This window comes from Prionailurus bengalensis, chromosome B2 (genome assembly GCF_016509475.1).
Source record: "Prionailurus bengalensis isolate Pbe53 chromosome B2, Fcat_Pben_1.1_paternal_pri, whole genome shotgun sequence".
Taxonomy (NCBI): Eukaryota; Metazoa; Chordata; class Mammalia; order Carnivora; family Felidae; genus Prionailurus; species Prionailurus bengalensis.
Genome location: NC_057349.1, coordinates 144,396,621 through 144,413,902, shown reverse-complemented (window position 1 = coordinate 144,413,902; position 17,282 = coordinate 144,396,621). Strand labels below are relative to the sequence as shown.

The following is a 17,282-nucleotide window of genomic DNA, read 5'->3' as shown; positions in this document are numbered from 1 at the left end:
AATCAGGAAGAGTAACAACTAAAATGACGAAATACGTGTTGAAAACACATCACTCAATTCTAAGCCATAGCAGCTAGGAGAGAAAGTGATGTGTGGGGAGATTAAGAAAAGAAAGATGAATGGGAAGGGCTATAAGAGGAAACCATAGGAAAAAACACGGATAAAAGACAGGGAAAGAGCATCAGACACAAGGATTAAGGAGAAACTCACATGCAGAAGACGGGGGCAGGGGGCCGCAGGAGAAAAATAAGAGACAGACGAAGGAGCAGAAAAAGAAAACAAAGGTTATACTTTGAAGTCCTGATCCGGCCAAATTCAGATTGTCGACTGGCTAAAGCATTTGGGGCATTTTATTGTCTCCAATTAGCTAATTAATTGCTTTGGGCAGTTCTCCAAGAAGTACCCTTAAGCACTGTGCACTGTGTGCTGGGTCACAGGGACCCATCAAGGCTGGGCTTAGAGTGACCAGAGCGATATCCAGCCAGACACGGTCAATGGCCAAAGCTTTCCCACCCCTGTCCTAAGGGGTATAGAAGGAATTATTAAATTACTGCATGTATTTTCATAGTTAGAATTGGGATAAAGGAATAGTTAGGCATGGATATAATAACCAACATCAATAATGTCTGAAACAGGAATGTTTGAATAGAAAAATTACTATGTTCAGTATACATACTCACCATGTCTGCCATTAATCTATATCTTTATGAATGTTAAATAATAGATACAATTCTCTTAAAGGTCTTTGGAAAAACTGTGGTTTTTTTTTTCTTGCAGAGTTTTTAACTTGTAGAATAAAATACAAGGATTTCTTTTAAAAAATATAACCGAAACATATTGGGAAGGGGCCGACTCTATGACTAAATTAATCCAGACCACAACCAGTGAGTTATGGAAGCACAGGGAATCAACTCTGTCCGCAGTGTCCAGCCAGCTATCCGTCTGTCCCATGATGAAGTTACTGCCTTGACGGTGTTTCCGCTAAGATGCTTTCAGATCCACGGGGAGTGGTCCCATCCGTTTGTACAGTTCAAGGAGTAAGGAGACGCAGTTCAACAAGGAGAGAATTAGTCTAACCAAACAAGTGAGAATGTCACAGGTAGAGAAAATAAGGTCCCCCCCCCCAAGTTTAACAAAAATTGTTTCCTAATGTTAACATAAAATATTTTCATCCCCACACTTATGCATCATGTCAACGGCTGTCATATTCGTGCCTACCTGTCCGCCGCATAACCCAAGGTGAAGGCTCCGGCCAGGAAGCCCAGGTTTAGGACGGCTTGTGTGAGGTCCAGCATCCAAGCATTGACACACACGAGGTCAAACTGGGAAAACAAAGGAAATGCATGGGAGTCACGTGACCATGCTTATCCTCAAGACATCTGGTCTTCTGTCTAGATCTGTGATCGTTAAACATTTTTGCCCAAACACTCCTTACATTTTTCAAACGTTTCACATGCATATTTTTATATTGATACGTACGGGTTTTGTTTTTGTTTTTGTTTTTTGGTCAGTTTCAATAACTGGCAAAGATGTCCCCACTGTCTCCAACAGTCTAAATACCGAAGCCACCGGACACCTACCATCACCCAGTAAAAACCAGTTCCTCAGTGGTCTCAATCTGAAGTCGATCTTTTTTTCTCTTTGAATTCTTGTTTTCATTCCCACATACTTACATCCTCGTATCATAAGCAGAACATATTTTATTGTGTTTTGTGTCAGTGCGTATTGCATCAGCCGTGAGGTACACAGATACTTCTGTGTGTAAAAACTATATATATAAATTGACATTTAATTACAAATTTTTCCCTGTGACAACGTCTCGAAATATTTGCATCCTTTCTGATGGGGTTATAATTACAGTTACTAGACTGCAACAGATGCAAATAGAAAATGTAGGAATCTTGAAAAAGAATTACTGCACAGGGGTAACATTTTGTTGGAAATGCGGCTCTCTGTTTCTAGAAGAATGTTAAGAAAGCCTGGGGTTTTCCAGCCAGTTCATGTCATCTGTGGAAGAACACTGTTTATTACTAGAGTCAGTTATGGCTAAACATCAATTCTGCTCCATTTTTCATTTTTATAAATATACATGCCAGGAAAACATATGTGTATAAATAAATTATTGAGAACTGAGAGAGTTTTGTTACAGCAATGTTACTCAATTCTTCTGTCTCCCTCTCGGCTACGTGCCAAGACTCACAGAGCAATCTATCATCAAAATTAGTTTTACTTGCCTATTAACCAACATGCCCTTTTCAGTCCTATGCTCTTGCTGCAAGGAAAGAACTTACAAAAGTTGTTGAATCAAATCATTAGGCTCAGTTATTTTCTTTCCTCATGATCTTCTTCATACCAAAACCAATAGCCCAAACTGTCCCACTATTTCATTCCCCACAGTTTTTTTTAAAATATGAAATTTAGGGGCGCCTGGGTGGCGCAGTCGGTTAAGCGTCCGACTTCAGCCAGGTCACGATCTCGCGGTCCGGGAGTTCGAGCCCCGCGTCGGGCTCTGGGCTGATGGCTCGGAGCCTGGAGCCTGTTTCCGATTCTGTGTCTCCCTCTCTCTCTGCCCCTCCCCCGTTCATGCTCTGTCTCTCTCTGTCCCAAAAAATAAATAAACGTTGAAAAAAAAATTTTTTTAAAATATGAAATTTATTGTCAGATTGGTTTCCATACAACACCCAGCACTCATCCCAACAGATGCCCTCCCCAATGCCCATCAGCCACTTTCCTCTCCCTCCCACCCCCCATCAACCCTCAGTTTATTCTCACTTTTTAAGAGTCTCTTATGGTTTGCCTCCCTCCCTCTTTAACTTTTTTCCCCCTTCCCCTCCCCCATGATCTTCTGTTAAGTTTCTCAGGATCCACATAAGAGTGAAAACATAAGGTATCTGTCTTTCTCTGTATGACTTATTTCACTTAGCATCACACTCTCCAGTTCCATCCACGTGGCTACAAAAGGCCACATTTCATTCTTTCTCTGCCAAGTAGTATTCCATTGTATATATAAACCACAACTTCTTTATCCATTTATCAGTCGATGGACATTTAGGCTCTTTCCATAATTTGGCTATTGTTGAAAGTGCTGCTATAAACATTGGTGGGAATGCAAACTGGTGCAGCCACTCTGGAAAACAGTGTGGAGGTTCCTCAAAAAAATTAAAAATTGATCTACCCTATGTCCCCACAGGTTTTAAAACATCAAGTCAGTGCATCATAGCGAGACGGGAGAGAGGTAGGATTCCTTTAGCCAAGTGGGAGAGGGACATTTAGGAAAAAGGACCCGCGTCCTCATCACATGCATACTCTCAGGCAGATCCGTTCTGGACCTACATGAGCCGAGGCTCTGACAATGGAGTCCCTTCAACGTATCCAGACCCTCCACCCTGTGAACGAATGGCTTTGCATACCTCCAAATGGCTTGCCCACCCCAGCTTGAGGATCGCTCATAAATACACATTCATAAGCAAACTGTCACATTTATTTACGGAACCCAACTCCTTGTCTTGGTTCCACAGCTAATGACCTGTCACTTAACACAGCTGGGGAGAAAATGGGAGCATTGGTAGCTGGCCCATGTCACAGAGTTGCTGAGAAGCTTTATGGAGATTAAAAAGTAAAAAGATTTCCATCTATGCAGAGGATAGTAATTTTGGTAACTTAAAGTGAGTTTTATCATCCATTCAGGTACTAGTTTCTCAAGGCATGGCAGTTTGACTATAAGTAAACTTGCAGACGATTAAAATTAACTGAAATAATTTCCCACTGGAATTAACCATGCAGAGAATGCAGTTAGAGGACAGCAGCATGCAGAAGAATGAAAATGGACCACTTTCTTCCACAACACACGGAAATAAATTCAAAATGGATGAAAGACCTAAACGTGTATTTGAAGCCCTGAAAATCCTAGAAGAGAGTACAGGCAGTAATTTCTCTGATGTTGGCCGTAGCAACATTTTTGTAGATAGGTCTCCTGAGGCAAGGGAAACAAAAGTAAAAATAAACTATTGGGGCTTCACCAAAATAAAAATTTCTGCACAGTGAAGGAAACAATCAACAAAACTATAAGACAACCTACTGAATGGGAGAAGATATTTGCAAATGACATATCCGATAAAGGGCAGTATCCAAAATATATAAAGAACTGATACAACTCAATGCCCAAAAAACAAATAATCCAATTAAAAATTGGCAGAAGACATGAACAGACATTTCTCCAAGGAAGACACAACAGATGGCCAACAGACACACGAAAAGATGCTCAACATCACTCATCATCAGGGAAATGCAAATCAAAACTACAATGAGATATCACCTCACACCGGTCAGAAGGGCTAAAATCAAAACCACAAGAAACAAGTGTTGGCGAGGATGTGGAGAAAAAGGAACCCTCTTACACTTTGGATGGGAATGCAAACTGGTGCGGCCACTGTGGAAAACAGTATGGAGGTTCCTCAACAAGTTAAAAATAGAACTACCCTATGATCCAGTAATCGCACTACTGGGTATCTACCTCCCAAATACAAAAACATAATTCAAAGGGATACACGCAACCCTGTTTTGCAGCATTATTTACAACAGGTAAACAATGGAAGCAGTCCAAGTGTCCACGTATAGATGAATGGATGAGGAAGATGTAGTATATATACAATGGAATATTATTCAGCCACAAAAAGGAAATACTTTCATTGGCAACAACATGGATGGAGCTAGAGTGTATAATGCTAAGTGAAATCAGTCAATCAGAGGAAGACGAATACCATATGATTTCACGCATGTGGAATTTAGGAAACAGGACAGAGAGAGAGAGAGAGAGAGAGAGAGAGAGAGAGAGAGGGAGAGAGAGAAACCAAGAAGCAGACTCTTACCTACAGAGGACAACCTGATGGTACCAGAGGAGAGGTGGGTGGGGGAATGAGTGAAGTAAGGGACGGGGATTAAGGAGGGCACGAGTCAGGATGAGCACTGAGCGATGCATGGAATTGTTGAATCATCATACTGTACACCTGAAACTAATATAACACTGTATATTAACGACACGGGAATTAAAATAAAAACTTAAGGGGCCCCTGGGTGGCTCAGTCGGTTAAGCGTCCAACTTCCGCTCAGGTCATGATCTCCCGGTCTGTGAGCTCGAGCCCACAAGGGGCTCTGCGGACAACCTGAAGCCCCGCTTCGGATCCTCCCCCTCTGCCCCTCCTCTGCTCGGTGTGTGCATGTGTGCACATGCTCTCTCTCAAAAATAAAAGGAACACTTTAAACAATTTGCTTCATTAAAAAATAAAAATAAAAACAAAGAAAAGAATGCAACAAGGAAAAAAGCATATCAAACAGGCAACTTAGCTGCCAGAGAAAACACCGTGCTTCAGGAAAAGTAGCAACCAATGTCAAATATAAGTTCCCCGAGAGCGGAAGTCGCCTCCTCCAGCTGTGCTGCAGGTACCGGGATTAGCTGGGGGTGCAGGCAGGCTCTGCACAGATGACACGGCAAGGCCCAGCAAGAGCTATCCTTCCAACGAATTTGTGCAGCCGCTTTTGAATTGCACGAACTAAAATGCTCCCCAAATATTCTTTAAATCCACGAAAGATTCTCCAATAGAAAACGGATGATCTTTTTCACCCTCCCGTAAGAGAAACTATCAAAAAGTGTTTTTTCATATTTCGTATTAAAATATTTTTCCTTAAAATTTTTTTTAATGTTTATTTTTTTTTGAGAGAGAGACAGAGAGAGAGGGAAACAGAATCTGAAGGAGGCTCCAGGCTCTGAGCTATCAGCACAGAGCCCCACGTGGGGCTCAAACCCACAAACCGTGAGATCATGACCTGAGCCAAAATCGGAGGCTTAACCGACTGAGTCACCCAAGCACCCCAAAATAAATGTTCTTCATACTTTAATTGAAAATAAATGTCTAAGTGGTTAAAGTTCTGTGATGACATTTTCTAAAGGACTGTGATGCCATCTGGGCTACGTGTTGCCTGCTCTTTGTGCTTTATTCTGCATCCCAGGGGCTGGAGGTGTGAAAACTTCATTTTCCCAGAATACCTTGCCAGCAAGGCCCCGAGTTCTGGTTCTGCCAGTGGGGGAAGGGGGAGGTAAGTGCAAGATCAGAAGGCTGGAAACAGGTAGTGGGGCTTCTGCTTCTGGATATGGCAGCAGCTCCAGCTCGAACCGTGGCAGTGACAACAGGGGTTGGTGGCTGAAGTCAGCCAGCATTTCTAACCATGCCCTGTCCACGTCGGAGCAAAGGGGCACTGGGCCCACGGGCACTGTGAGCACTGTAATGCCCCACACAGGGCAAGGGATCTTCAGGCGCTATCCTTCCTGATCTCTCCCGTCTGTGCTTTTCTAGCCCTTCCAAAGCAACTCAAATCCAAATCCTTTTACTAAATCCCTTCCTGCTTGAGATACCTCACCTGGTTTCTGCTTTTATGATGGGAGCCTGCTATCTTTCAAAAGTACAAAATAAATTAAATCATGTACCTGTTAGGAAATGCACACAAGCACACATACACTTGTGTTTCCAGTACAGGGACCAACACAGGAGGGACACGCATTCGGGGGCTTGGTTTTAACTCTAACTCATACATTCAGGAGGCAGCCTGCTTCCTGCCTCCTGGGCCTGGCGCTTGCTCATCAGCTCTCAGCTCACACTGCCTGCTACCACAACAGCTCTGGGTCTGTGATATGTTTTCATGTTTAAAGAGAGGTCAGCAGGCACGGAAGCTGATGAGCTTCGCAGGCCAAGGACTTTTTCCTAAAATAAAGTACTGAAAGTTTGTTGTAGTTCCCAGACAGACCTAAAACCTACCTCTTGTCAAATGTACCCAAGTCTGAATCAAAGACACACGTGTTTATGTCTTTCTTCTAAGGCAATTTATCAAGAGCAAATGAGACATTTCTTTTTTTTTATTTTTTGAGTCTACACAAAGACATTTAAAATTATTTTTAAATACTCATAAATCCATGTGTACCCATTCTGTTAGTTACTAACCTTCAAAATCACCTTTACACAAAGAGAACTTACTCCCCTTGGACTCAAATAACTATTCATGTAATGTTGAAAGAATCACATTGCTTCATTTCACAGAAAGCACAACTCCAGCTTTATTAGATACTTTTGAAGGGCTTCTAGACCTAGGGATGTTTCTTAGCATTTCCTCGTTGTTACACTCCAAATAGACATTCTGTTAACTTCAGCTACAATGATAAAATGCTGGGACGAGTTACCATTCAATACCTGTTACAGTTTTGATTTCTAAGTCCCCTTTAAGGCTAGAGCAACAGAATATCTCCACTATACAAAGGTCAAAGGCAACAAATTAGGTACAAATAATGCAGGTATGCAAAAGACTTAGAAAGTCAGAGGGGGCCTGCCTGCTCCTTAAGCCACAGAGAGTGGATCTGGATGACCAGCTGCTGGCTTTTCTGCAGATGTCTCTAGAACAAACTGTCATGTAAGAGGGTCAAGGTTAGAGGCCATCACAGCATCTGACGTCAGTCACGTCCGTGAGGAAGAGCCCTCATTAGCTCTTTGTACTGTTGTGGGAGAAAGGGAAGTCTCTGATGTCAAGTGACCAGACATATGTGCCTGTGTTTTGATTTTTTCTTTTCTTTCTTTTCTTTCCTTCTCTTTCTTTCTTTCTTTCTTTTCTTTCTTTCTTTCTTTCTTTCTTTCTTTCTTTCTTTCTTTCTTTCTTTCTTTCTTTCTTTATTTCTTTCACTGTTTGCGTTTTCTAAGGATGAGTGCTAAGTTGAGCCATTCCTAATCAACTTTTTGTTCAAAATCAGTGGCCACTAAACTCTTCATCAGTGTTAACAAAAACATCAAACGTACCTTTGATTTGACATCAGGTATGGGGTGCCCCTGGCTAAAGGTAGCCCTGGCCAATTACATGTCAACCTCCACGGGCGGGTGCCATTTCTTTTTTTCTTTTTCTTTTTTATTCTTGAAAGAGAATATTTTATTCTTGAGAGAGACAGAGCATGAGTGAGGGAGGGACAGAGAGAGAGGGAGACAAAGAATCTGAAGCAGGCTCCAGGCTCCGGGCCTGACGCAGGACTCAAACCCACGTACCATGAGATCGTGACCTGAGCTGAAGTCAGGTGCTTAACCCACCGAGCCACCCAGGCACCCCGGGTGGTTTCCATTTCTAATCAACACCAAGCCACCCTAACAGAATGATTAAAAACTATTGTAATCGTAAAGAGAAAAATGTGGGCTGGGCCTCCATGAGGGTGGAGGATACCAGAAGTAATTCTAGTCATAATGAACATTTCTTTCACATGATCTGCTGGCCTATATAGGCCTCTTAACATGGAACAATGAAAGCTTTTCTGGTAGGTACGAACCATCACAATGAACTAACTGCTACAATGCGAGAAACCCAGGCAGCTTCCAGGGGCATGCTCAGCCTGGCCTCTGCCTCTGTGAGGAGCTTAGTACCTAGGTTGGAGAGCCAAGGTCAACATAGGTGAAGCAGCTGTGGAACAACTGAGATCAGGGCTGAGAGTGACGGGCCACGAAATGCAGGAGGGCCTCAGCAGAGGAAATGGCAGGTGGGCCCAGAGCAGTCAGTTACAGAAGAAGGTGGGATGTAACAGATCCTTCGGCAATGAGCTGGGCTTAGCAGGAAAAATGGGAGAGAGGAAGGGTACTGGAGCAGAGCGATGGCCAGCCCAGGGCAGGGGCCATGAATGCCGGTGAGGTTCAGCTCTGCCTGCAGCACGTGGGGGTGCCGAGCTCAGATCCTAAGCTGGGAACCACCTGCCTCTGTCCCACCCAACAGGGCCCAGGGCGTGGGACAGTGAGTTTCTTTCTCAGGAAACCAGAGACATCAGGGGAATTCAGGACAGAGGGAGGAGGAACTTCTAGAGGACAGAGGGAGAAGCTGCAAGGTCACAAATGGAAAGGCCCAGAACAGATGTCCTGGTCCCAGGACAGAACACGATTCCGGGGAGATGAGAGCAAGACCAGGAGATGGAGGGGAACCTGTGATCTGCCACGGGTCTGGCATGAGGAAGCACCAAATTTGATTAACAGGCTAATATAAGCTGTCACCTAAGCTGTCCTCCAAGGTTAATAACGGCCGCGCTTTAAGGTACCGCTAAGCATATCGCCCTCAAGATAGAATGAGTAGGTGTTCTTTCAGTACATGGCTTTTCGTCTGGGCTTGTGAAGTAAAGAAAAATACAAAACCGAATTTACCTCAATGGTAATAATGCCTGGTTGTCGCAACTCACCCTCTAATCTTAGGAGCTCAAACCGTTCTGCCTTTTTGTGGAGAAGACAGGCTGTTACTTATCTTGAAATGTTGATGATTTCTTTAAACAACTGAATGTCCACAGACAGGAGGAGGACGAGAGGCTCTGGGTGTGTGTGTGCACATCTAAGGGCAGAGGAACCACGGGGCTGGGGTCAGCCAGCCTGGTATCTGGTCTACCACTGCTAGGTGTGTGGCCTTAACATCTTCAACCCTCTGTGTCCCCATCTATAAAACGAGGTTAAGGACAGGACTAACGATACCAATGAAATAAACTATGTAAAGTACTTCCCCCAATGCTTGAGACATCTTAAATGTCTGATAAATGCTACCTCTTGCATTAGGATTAGTGATACAATGATAATGATAATGACGATAATCCATAGCATTACTAGTGGTCTTAAACTGTGCTTTTCCACACTGGCTGCCCATTAGAATTACTGGGGACAACTGAAAAAAAATGTCTAAGGCCCCTCCAGACCAATTCAGTCGAAATCTAGTCTAGTGATCTGCTGAGGGCGAAACCCACCGGTTCTCAGCTCTGTAAACACCTGCTGGGGGATAATGGACTTTTGCCACTTTTCCACTACTTTTGCATATTGTACCGGATTGAATAGGGCCCCTCCCCAGTTTTTCCCTATCTGGAACTTCAGAATGTGACCTTATTTGGAAGTGGGGTCTTTGCAGGTGTAATTAGTTGGAATGACGTCATACTGGACCAGAGCGGGCCCTAATCCAATGACGGGTGTCCTTATATGGAGAGAAAACAGAGACACGGACGCACGCAGGGGGAACAGCATGGGAAGGCATAGGCAGACACTGCTCAGGATGGCCAAGCAGACCTGTGTGTTCACTTGCCAGGGCCGCCATGGCAGAGTAGCTCAGACGGGGGCCTAAATGGCAGAAACTTATTTATTTTCTCGCCAATCTGGAGAATGAAAGCGTAAGACCACGGTGTCCACAGGGCTGGTAAGGCGGCTCCTTGACTTGTAGACGGCCACCTTCTCCCCGTACCTTTGCGCCGGCCTCCTCTGTGTGTCTGTGTCCTGACCGCCTCTTCTAATAAGGTCACCTGCCATTTGGATGAGAGCCCACCCTGATCGCTTCATTTCAGCTTGCTTTGCCCTTAAAGATTCTGTCTCCAAATACAGTCACAGTCTGAGGCACGTATGAATTCAGTGGGGGCGGGGGGTGATGGTGGCTATATCTCAGCCCGGAATATGTGACGTCAGATTTCAGACTTTTGGCCCCCAGAATCACGAGAGAAGAATTTTTGCTGTTTTATACAACCCACTTGGTACTAATGTGTTATGCTCGCCCTGGGAAACTAATACACGTATCAATCAGGATATTTTCAAAATTTTTGTATAAAATGAAGGATTTAAAAAAAAAAAAAAGACAGCTCTTCCTTCCTGGTCCTAGCTCCTTGGGATGCATGGGTGAGCTGCATCCTGGATCCGGATCTGCACAGCTCCGTTTCCCTCGGTGGCCCATCTTGCTGGTGTAGGGCCCCGGAGAAAGCGTGGATCCTTCTCTCACTGGGGGGGGGGGGGGGGGGGGGGGGGGGGGGGGGCCCAGCCACCACTGCTGCCTGGGCCGAGGGGCTCAGTGTGGAGGCCTTCTGTGTGCAGGCGGCCAAACGTGCTGGCTCCCCAGGCAGAGAGGGCTTGACATCTCAGACAGGAGAAGGAACGGAGGCCTCTTGGTTCGGACTGACTGACGGGAGGTGGGAGACGGGAAGAGGGAGGAGGGAGGAGGGAGGAGGGAGGAGGGAGGAGGGAGGAGGGAGGAGGGAGGAGGGAGGAGGGAGGAGGGAGGAGGAAGGGGTCCCACCCTGCCGTGGCTGCTCTGAGATGTGGGTGGTCCACGAGGCCTCAGGGGAGACACTGAAGGCCGAGCACATGCAGTGTTTGCTGCGGAGCTGTGGCCGGACTGGGGCTCCATTCCCTTGGATTTGCCCTCCCTCCTTCGCTTCCCCCCTTCACTCCTCCCTAGCTGGGGCTGCGGCTCCTGATGGAGAGTCAGTATGCAAGCTCTTGTCCCAGGCTCTGTTATTTAGGGAACCCAGGTAGAGGAATGCTTCACAAAGCAGCTCATGATCCTTTCAACAAGCACTACTCTGTTTTAAATTCACGACTCTGTGTGGAGGGGTCTATTCAGAATGAAACATCCTAATAGGCGAGTTGTGAGTTCGGTGCAAATAGTGCCAGGCTCCTATTTTCCACGAGTTAAGCATCCTTAGCTGCCACATTGATTGAGTACAATTGCATCCAGAAGGAAAGATCCATCCAAAGTCTCATCCAGGTGCAGCTATTTTAGACTTCACCCTCTGGACTCTAGAGCCTTCCCTGAGGGAGCCAATTCCAACCAGGTTCAGGAGTATATCCTCAGAGCCAGGCTTACCAGCAGGTCCTGTGGCCACACACCTGGAATTACCAGATGCGCCCCTTTCTAGAAAGGGTGGGACATGATTTAAGAACTGAGCCTCCAGCCTGGCTCCGACCCTCGGGGTATGAGCACCTTCAACACCGGGAGCAAGAATGGTCAGAAAGGAACACGTATCTGACCTGCTAGACCCACAGAATAGAAGAGCCCCTTGGCAGAATTGCAGAAAAGTGCCTCAGACTCCACATGCAGGACACAGGCCAGGCTGACTTCTGGGGACTCACCCCCCCACGTGCTGTGAACAGGTATGGGAACTGTCAGTCAAGGAGCTCTGTCCTCCCTCACCAAAGCCACCACATGGCCCGAGGCGGGTTGAGCTGAGGATTCAATGATGGAATCAACATTTACTTGCTTGACACTCTGTAGACACTCGATAGATGCTTGTTCACCGACTGGTCCGGTCAGTTATTCCAAGAAAATGGTAGAAGGAGCTCAATACTGGTACAAGACTGTTTAAACAAAATGGCTCATGGCTGAAGCTCAGTGGTACAGAACCAAGTCCTGTGACTTCTTAACCAAGCGAGATTATGCGTCTACAATCTCAGATACTTCAGTAGGTCACCTGAAAAGGAATGTTCCGGGAAGACGAACAAAATCACCGCACCTTGGTAAATCATTCTTTTTCTAGTATTAAGTGACCTAACACAGTGGTTCTCAAAGTGTTTGGACCAGCAGCAGCAGCAGCATCTGGGAGCTTATGAGAAACACAAGTTCTTGGGGTCTACCATAGACCCGCTGAATCAGAAACTCTGGGGTGGGGCCCAGAAACCCGCGTTGGACCCAGTCCTGCAGGGGATTCGGCCGCGCACTCAAGCTTCAGAAACACGGACTCTGACATCCTGCTTGCGTTAGTAAGTTTGCAACCTGGACGCTCTGATGCGTACAACTGGCCGCCTTCAGGGAAGCCAAGCTATCACCACGGGCTTCTTGAGAGAATGCGGGGGCCCTGAATCAGTTTTGCATAGGGCCTCGGTCCTCAACCGCTATGTGACAAATTACCACAGACCTAGCAGCTTCGGTCAACACCCGCTCATTGTCCCACAGCTCTGGAGGTCAGAAGTCTGGACAGGCCTGGGGGCAGGGGGGGTGGGGGGAAGTTCTGAGTGGTTGGGTGGTAGGTGATCTTGTTTTCATACGTTTTTGTGTGCTTTCTTAATTTTCTCTCCATTGAGTATGTATTATTTTTATGTATTTTACTAGAAAAACATAAAATTAGGGGCACCTGGGTGGCTCAGCCTGTTAAGCATCTGACTCTTGATTTCAGTTCAGGTCATAATCCTGGGGTCATGGGATTGAGTCCTGCGTTGGGCTCCGTGCTATCCGTCTGCCCCCCTCCCCGCTCATTCGTGCATGCTCTCTCTCTCTCTTTCTCTCTCTCAAGAAAAAGAAAAGAAAACCATAAAACTACATCCAAATTGTATACTGAATATAAAGCCATATATTAGAAGGTTGGGGAAAGACTGGCTGAGGGAATAATGTAACCATGGCAAGGGGAAGGATGGAGAAGGGGCCTCTAGAGTTGGGAGCAACTATCTATCAAAGGCTGGTATGGGGTCGAGTGGGGAGCTCTTCCTGACAATTATGTTTGAGATAATTCAGAAGGGAATTAGAGATGAGTGAGGGTTGGGCAGGGAGAATGTCTTCTTAAAAGTCTTTCAAGAGGGGCACCTGGCTGGCTCAGTAGGTCGAGCATGTGACTCTTGTTCTGAGTCCTGAGTTCAAGCCCTAGGGTGGGCACGGAGACTACCTAAGGGAAAAAAAAGTTTCTCAATAATATTTAGTTTCACTTGAAATGTAAGCAATAATTAAAGATGCAAAAACACAGATCAAGAATCTCTCTCGAAGTAGAGCTAAAGCCCTAATGTCTAAGGCAAGTTCCCACTCTTACCTCTGGCAAATCCAGTTCTGGGAAGTGAGTTTTCATGGCAGAATGCAGCTCTCGCTCACTGCCGTTCCTGGCTGGTCTGCAGCCTAACGCTCAGGCAGAACTGGGGTTTTGTACATGGACCCTGTGATATTATCCCTCAGGTCTCTGGGGGCACTGTTTGTGTTCAAGCTTTTTCCTTTCTCTCCTTGGGACTGGGTCATCTCTACTGATCTACCTTCAAAATAACTTATGCTTCCTTCTGCCCTCTCCAATCTCCTACTGAGCCCATTTAGTGACTGTGTCATCTCAGTTATTGTACCTTTCAGCTCTAGAATTTCCTTTTTTTTCAAAATTGTTTCCATTTCTCTATTGAGATTATCTACTCATTCGGTATTAAGACCATTTTTCCTTTAATTCTTTGAACATCATACAATTGCCTGAACGTACTGACAACAGCCACGTTGAAGTCTGACTACTTACTAACACCCAGGACCACTCAGAGTCAGTCTACTGGCTTCCCTTCTCCACCCCAACCACCCCTGGCATGATCGCCTTTCCTGTTGCTCTGCATGTCTTACTGGCTTGAGGTGTCAAAGGACAGGGCCTAAAGCTGGCAGATAATCGTCACTTCAGCCTCTCTCACTCCGGTTGTGCTTTTTTTTTTTAATTCATTTTTGAGAGAGAGAGAGAGAGAGCGAGCAAGAGAGCACAAGTGGGGGAAGGGCAGAGAGAGAGGGAGAAACAGAATCCGAGGCAGGCTCCAGCCTCCGAGCTGTCAGCACAGAGCCCAATGTGGGACTCCAACCCACGAACTGTGAGATCATGACCTGGGCTGAAGTCGGAGGCTCAACCGACTGAGACACCCAGGTGCTCCCAGTTGTGCTCTTCTAATAACTGTAGGCCCTTGTTCTGGTAGAAAGTTACCTTATCTGGATTCAGACTACCAAGTCTGACATCCCTGTGATGTATGGCAGCTAATAACAGCTCAGTCTTCTAGCTGGCAGCTGCCTCTTTTAGCCTGGTCCTCTGGTGGTCAGAAATCTCTTACTCCATGATTCCAGTATTGCACGTAACGACAATAGCACTTAATTCATTTAAGTGGAACTTAATGGAGTCCAGCAGAATGGAGACACTTTTTAAAATCAAAAATTATGAAGGACGTATTCTTTTCAGTAGTAGCTATCTTGTCTTTTTCATGAAATAAAATGTTCATTTTACAATTATTTTAAAGCCTGAAAGCTCATTTTGTGCGGTCTTTACATGTGGAAAATTCAATATTATCATGGAGGTATTACCCCATTAGAGCCACAGTATGCTAATACCCAATTTTATCCAACTTAGTTTGTCTTAGAAAAAAAAAATCCAGATTCACTTTTTTTCATTTATTAACTGAGTGCATGTCCCAACCTATGTACAGCTTGGGTGATAGAAAGCCAAAGCCCTCCTGGCTAAAGACATAAGAGACAAGAGCTTTGAACTGGCAGACCAGCTACAAATTAAGTGAGTGAGCTTCCCCAGAAGCAAGAGAACCACAGAAAGCATGACCCTTGGAATCTGAATATACAGTTGACCCTTGAGCAATGCAGGGTTAGGGGCACCAAGTCCCTGTGCAGTTAAAAATTCATGGGTAACTTTTGACTCCCCCCAAAACTGAACTACTAACAGCCTACTGTTGATCAGACTGACTGATAACATAAACAGTCAATTAACACATATTTTGTATGTTATATGTATTACGTACTGTATTCTTACAATAAGCAAATATGTTCCCATATTCCAACTTATTATAAAACAAATTAAAAATACTATGTAAAGCAACTTGCTAATTTATATATACGTATAATACATATTATATATATATAAAATACATATTATATATAATACATATAATACATATATATATTACAGAATCTTTGGTAAAACTCTTACATTGACCTTCTAAAATAAAATATGCATGATTTTTCACAGAAATCCATTTTTCCCCATAAAGTTTTTCAACCCCAGTTTTTTTTTTAAATGTGGAATCTATCTAGATTAGCCTCAATGTTAATGAAAGTGATCACAGGTTTTTTGTGGCATTGATTTTGTAGCCCTTACATGAGAATAACCTTCTGAACTATTTACAAGATATGAAGACATTTAAAGGACATGATCAGGGGCCACTGGGTGGTTAAGCACCTAACTCATGATTTCGGCTCAGGTCATGATCTCACAGTTTGTGAGTTCGAGCCCCGTATCGGGCTCCATACTGACAGCACAGGGCCTGCTTGGGATTCTCTCTCTCTCCTCTCTCTCTCTCTCTCTCTCTGCTCTCCCCACCCCCACTTTCAAAATAAGTAAATAAACTTTTTTTAAAAGTGTGAAAAAAATAAAGGACATGATCAATGTATATAAAATGACTCAACATTTTGGAAACAAGGCTATCCAGGCTAGATGATAGAAAAATAAAAACAGGTAACATAGTCAGCATGTACATTTTAGATGCATTTATCTGCATATGATTTGTGAGCACAGGTCATAAATGAGATACAACTCAGAAACAGTGACACGTACCGAGCATGGGTCATTGCTCTGCTTTCTTAGACTCAGACTGCCGTTACACATGGGGGCTGACTTGAATTTGAAAGCGCGCAACAATTAGTGCAAAAGTAGGTCAACTATTTGATAACTGTAAGTACTAAAGGGGAAAAAAACACATCAGATTTATCTTTAGAAACATTCTAAGGTTCAAAACTAATCGTAATTAATAGAAGTTTGGCTGCCTTTTAGGACTCCTTGGTTTGGGAAAAGGAAAGTACCAAATTAACCTAATATGCAGCAAGAGACTTGGGGACCTTTACTGGTATAAAAAGTTCTGTCACATCTACTTGGCATTTTGAAAACAGAACCAAGGAATATTTTGCTACTGGAAATTTTCTCAAATACAGACACAGTGATATTCGGACAGCTTCCTGGGCTGTAAGAGCCAGTGGAATGTACAGGAAGGATGTCATAAGCCATCTGATTATAGGCTGGGTGAAACGGATAGAAGAAACCAAAAGAGTGATAATAATAATAAATCCCACAATGAGCTTAACCATTCCTTTTGAGGAAAGTAAACACATAACATTTTCTGTCCTTTAAAGAGAAAGACAGACCCCTCTTCCCCACCTCCCATGTGACTGTGTGATTTGGGTCCTGTTAACTATTGGGGCCTCTCCCAGGACACCTAGACTCCAATCCCTTTTAGAAACCTTCCATTTTGATACGTCAAAGATCTCCTGATATATATTATGTCCATCGGACATTCCTTGCAGAGGAATTCCAGAGTAGAGAAGGAGGAGACCCATAACATCTTACTAGATTTTAGTTTCTGTCTTTCAGAATCATTGGCAACACGTTTTCTCCACTTGGAAACCACCGTTGCCAACGATTTTCATAATCTAGCCTGAACATGGCATAACACGTACCCCTTTTAAAGTCTGCCAAAGCCTATGTTTTCTAAGAACACACTCTTATGACACAGTCAGCCAAGCTGATGAAACACCAGCAAGAGCGCCACAAAAAAAACTGACTTCTCCAGAATATGAAAAGTAACTTACGGATTTTAAACATCTAGAATCTTCCCAGTTCAATACATGTCTTTCTTAAACTTCTAAACATCATTGCATTTTGGTATGAATATCAAAAAGCTGCATTCTAATCCTATTACCACCTTTCTGACGTGGAC

General features: G+C 44.4%; 1 protein-coding gene across 1 annotated transcript in view; it reads right to left on the bottom strand.

The window, feature by feature from the left end:
- SLC22A3 (solute carrier family 22 member 3) overlaps positions 1–17,282 on the bottom strand; it is a 94,491-nt gene that overhangs the window by 49,276 nt on the left and 27,933 nt on the right. Inside the window, exon 2 of the mRNA XM_043592699.1 lies at positions 1,219–1,322. Within this exon, the coding sequence (XP_043448634.1) occupies positions 1,219–1,322 (104 nt within the window). The remainder of the gene's footprint in view (positions 1–1,218; positions 1,323–17,282) is intronic.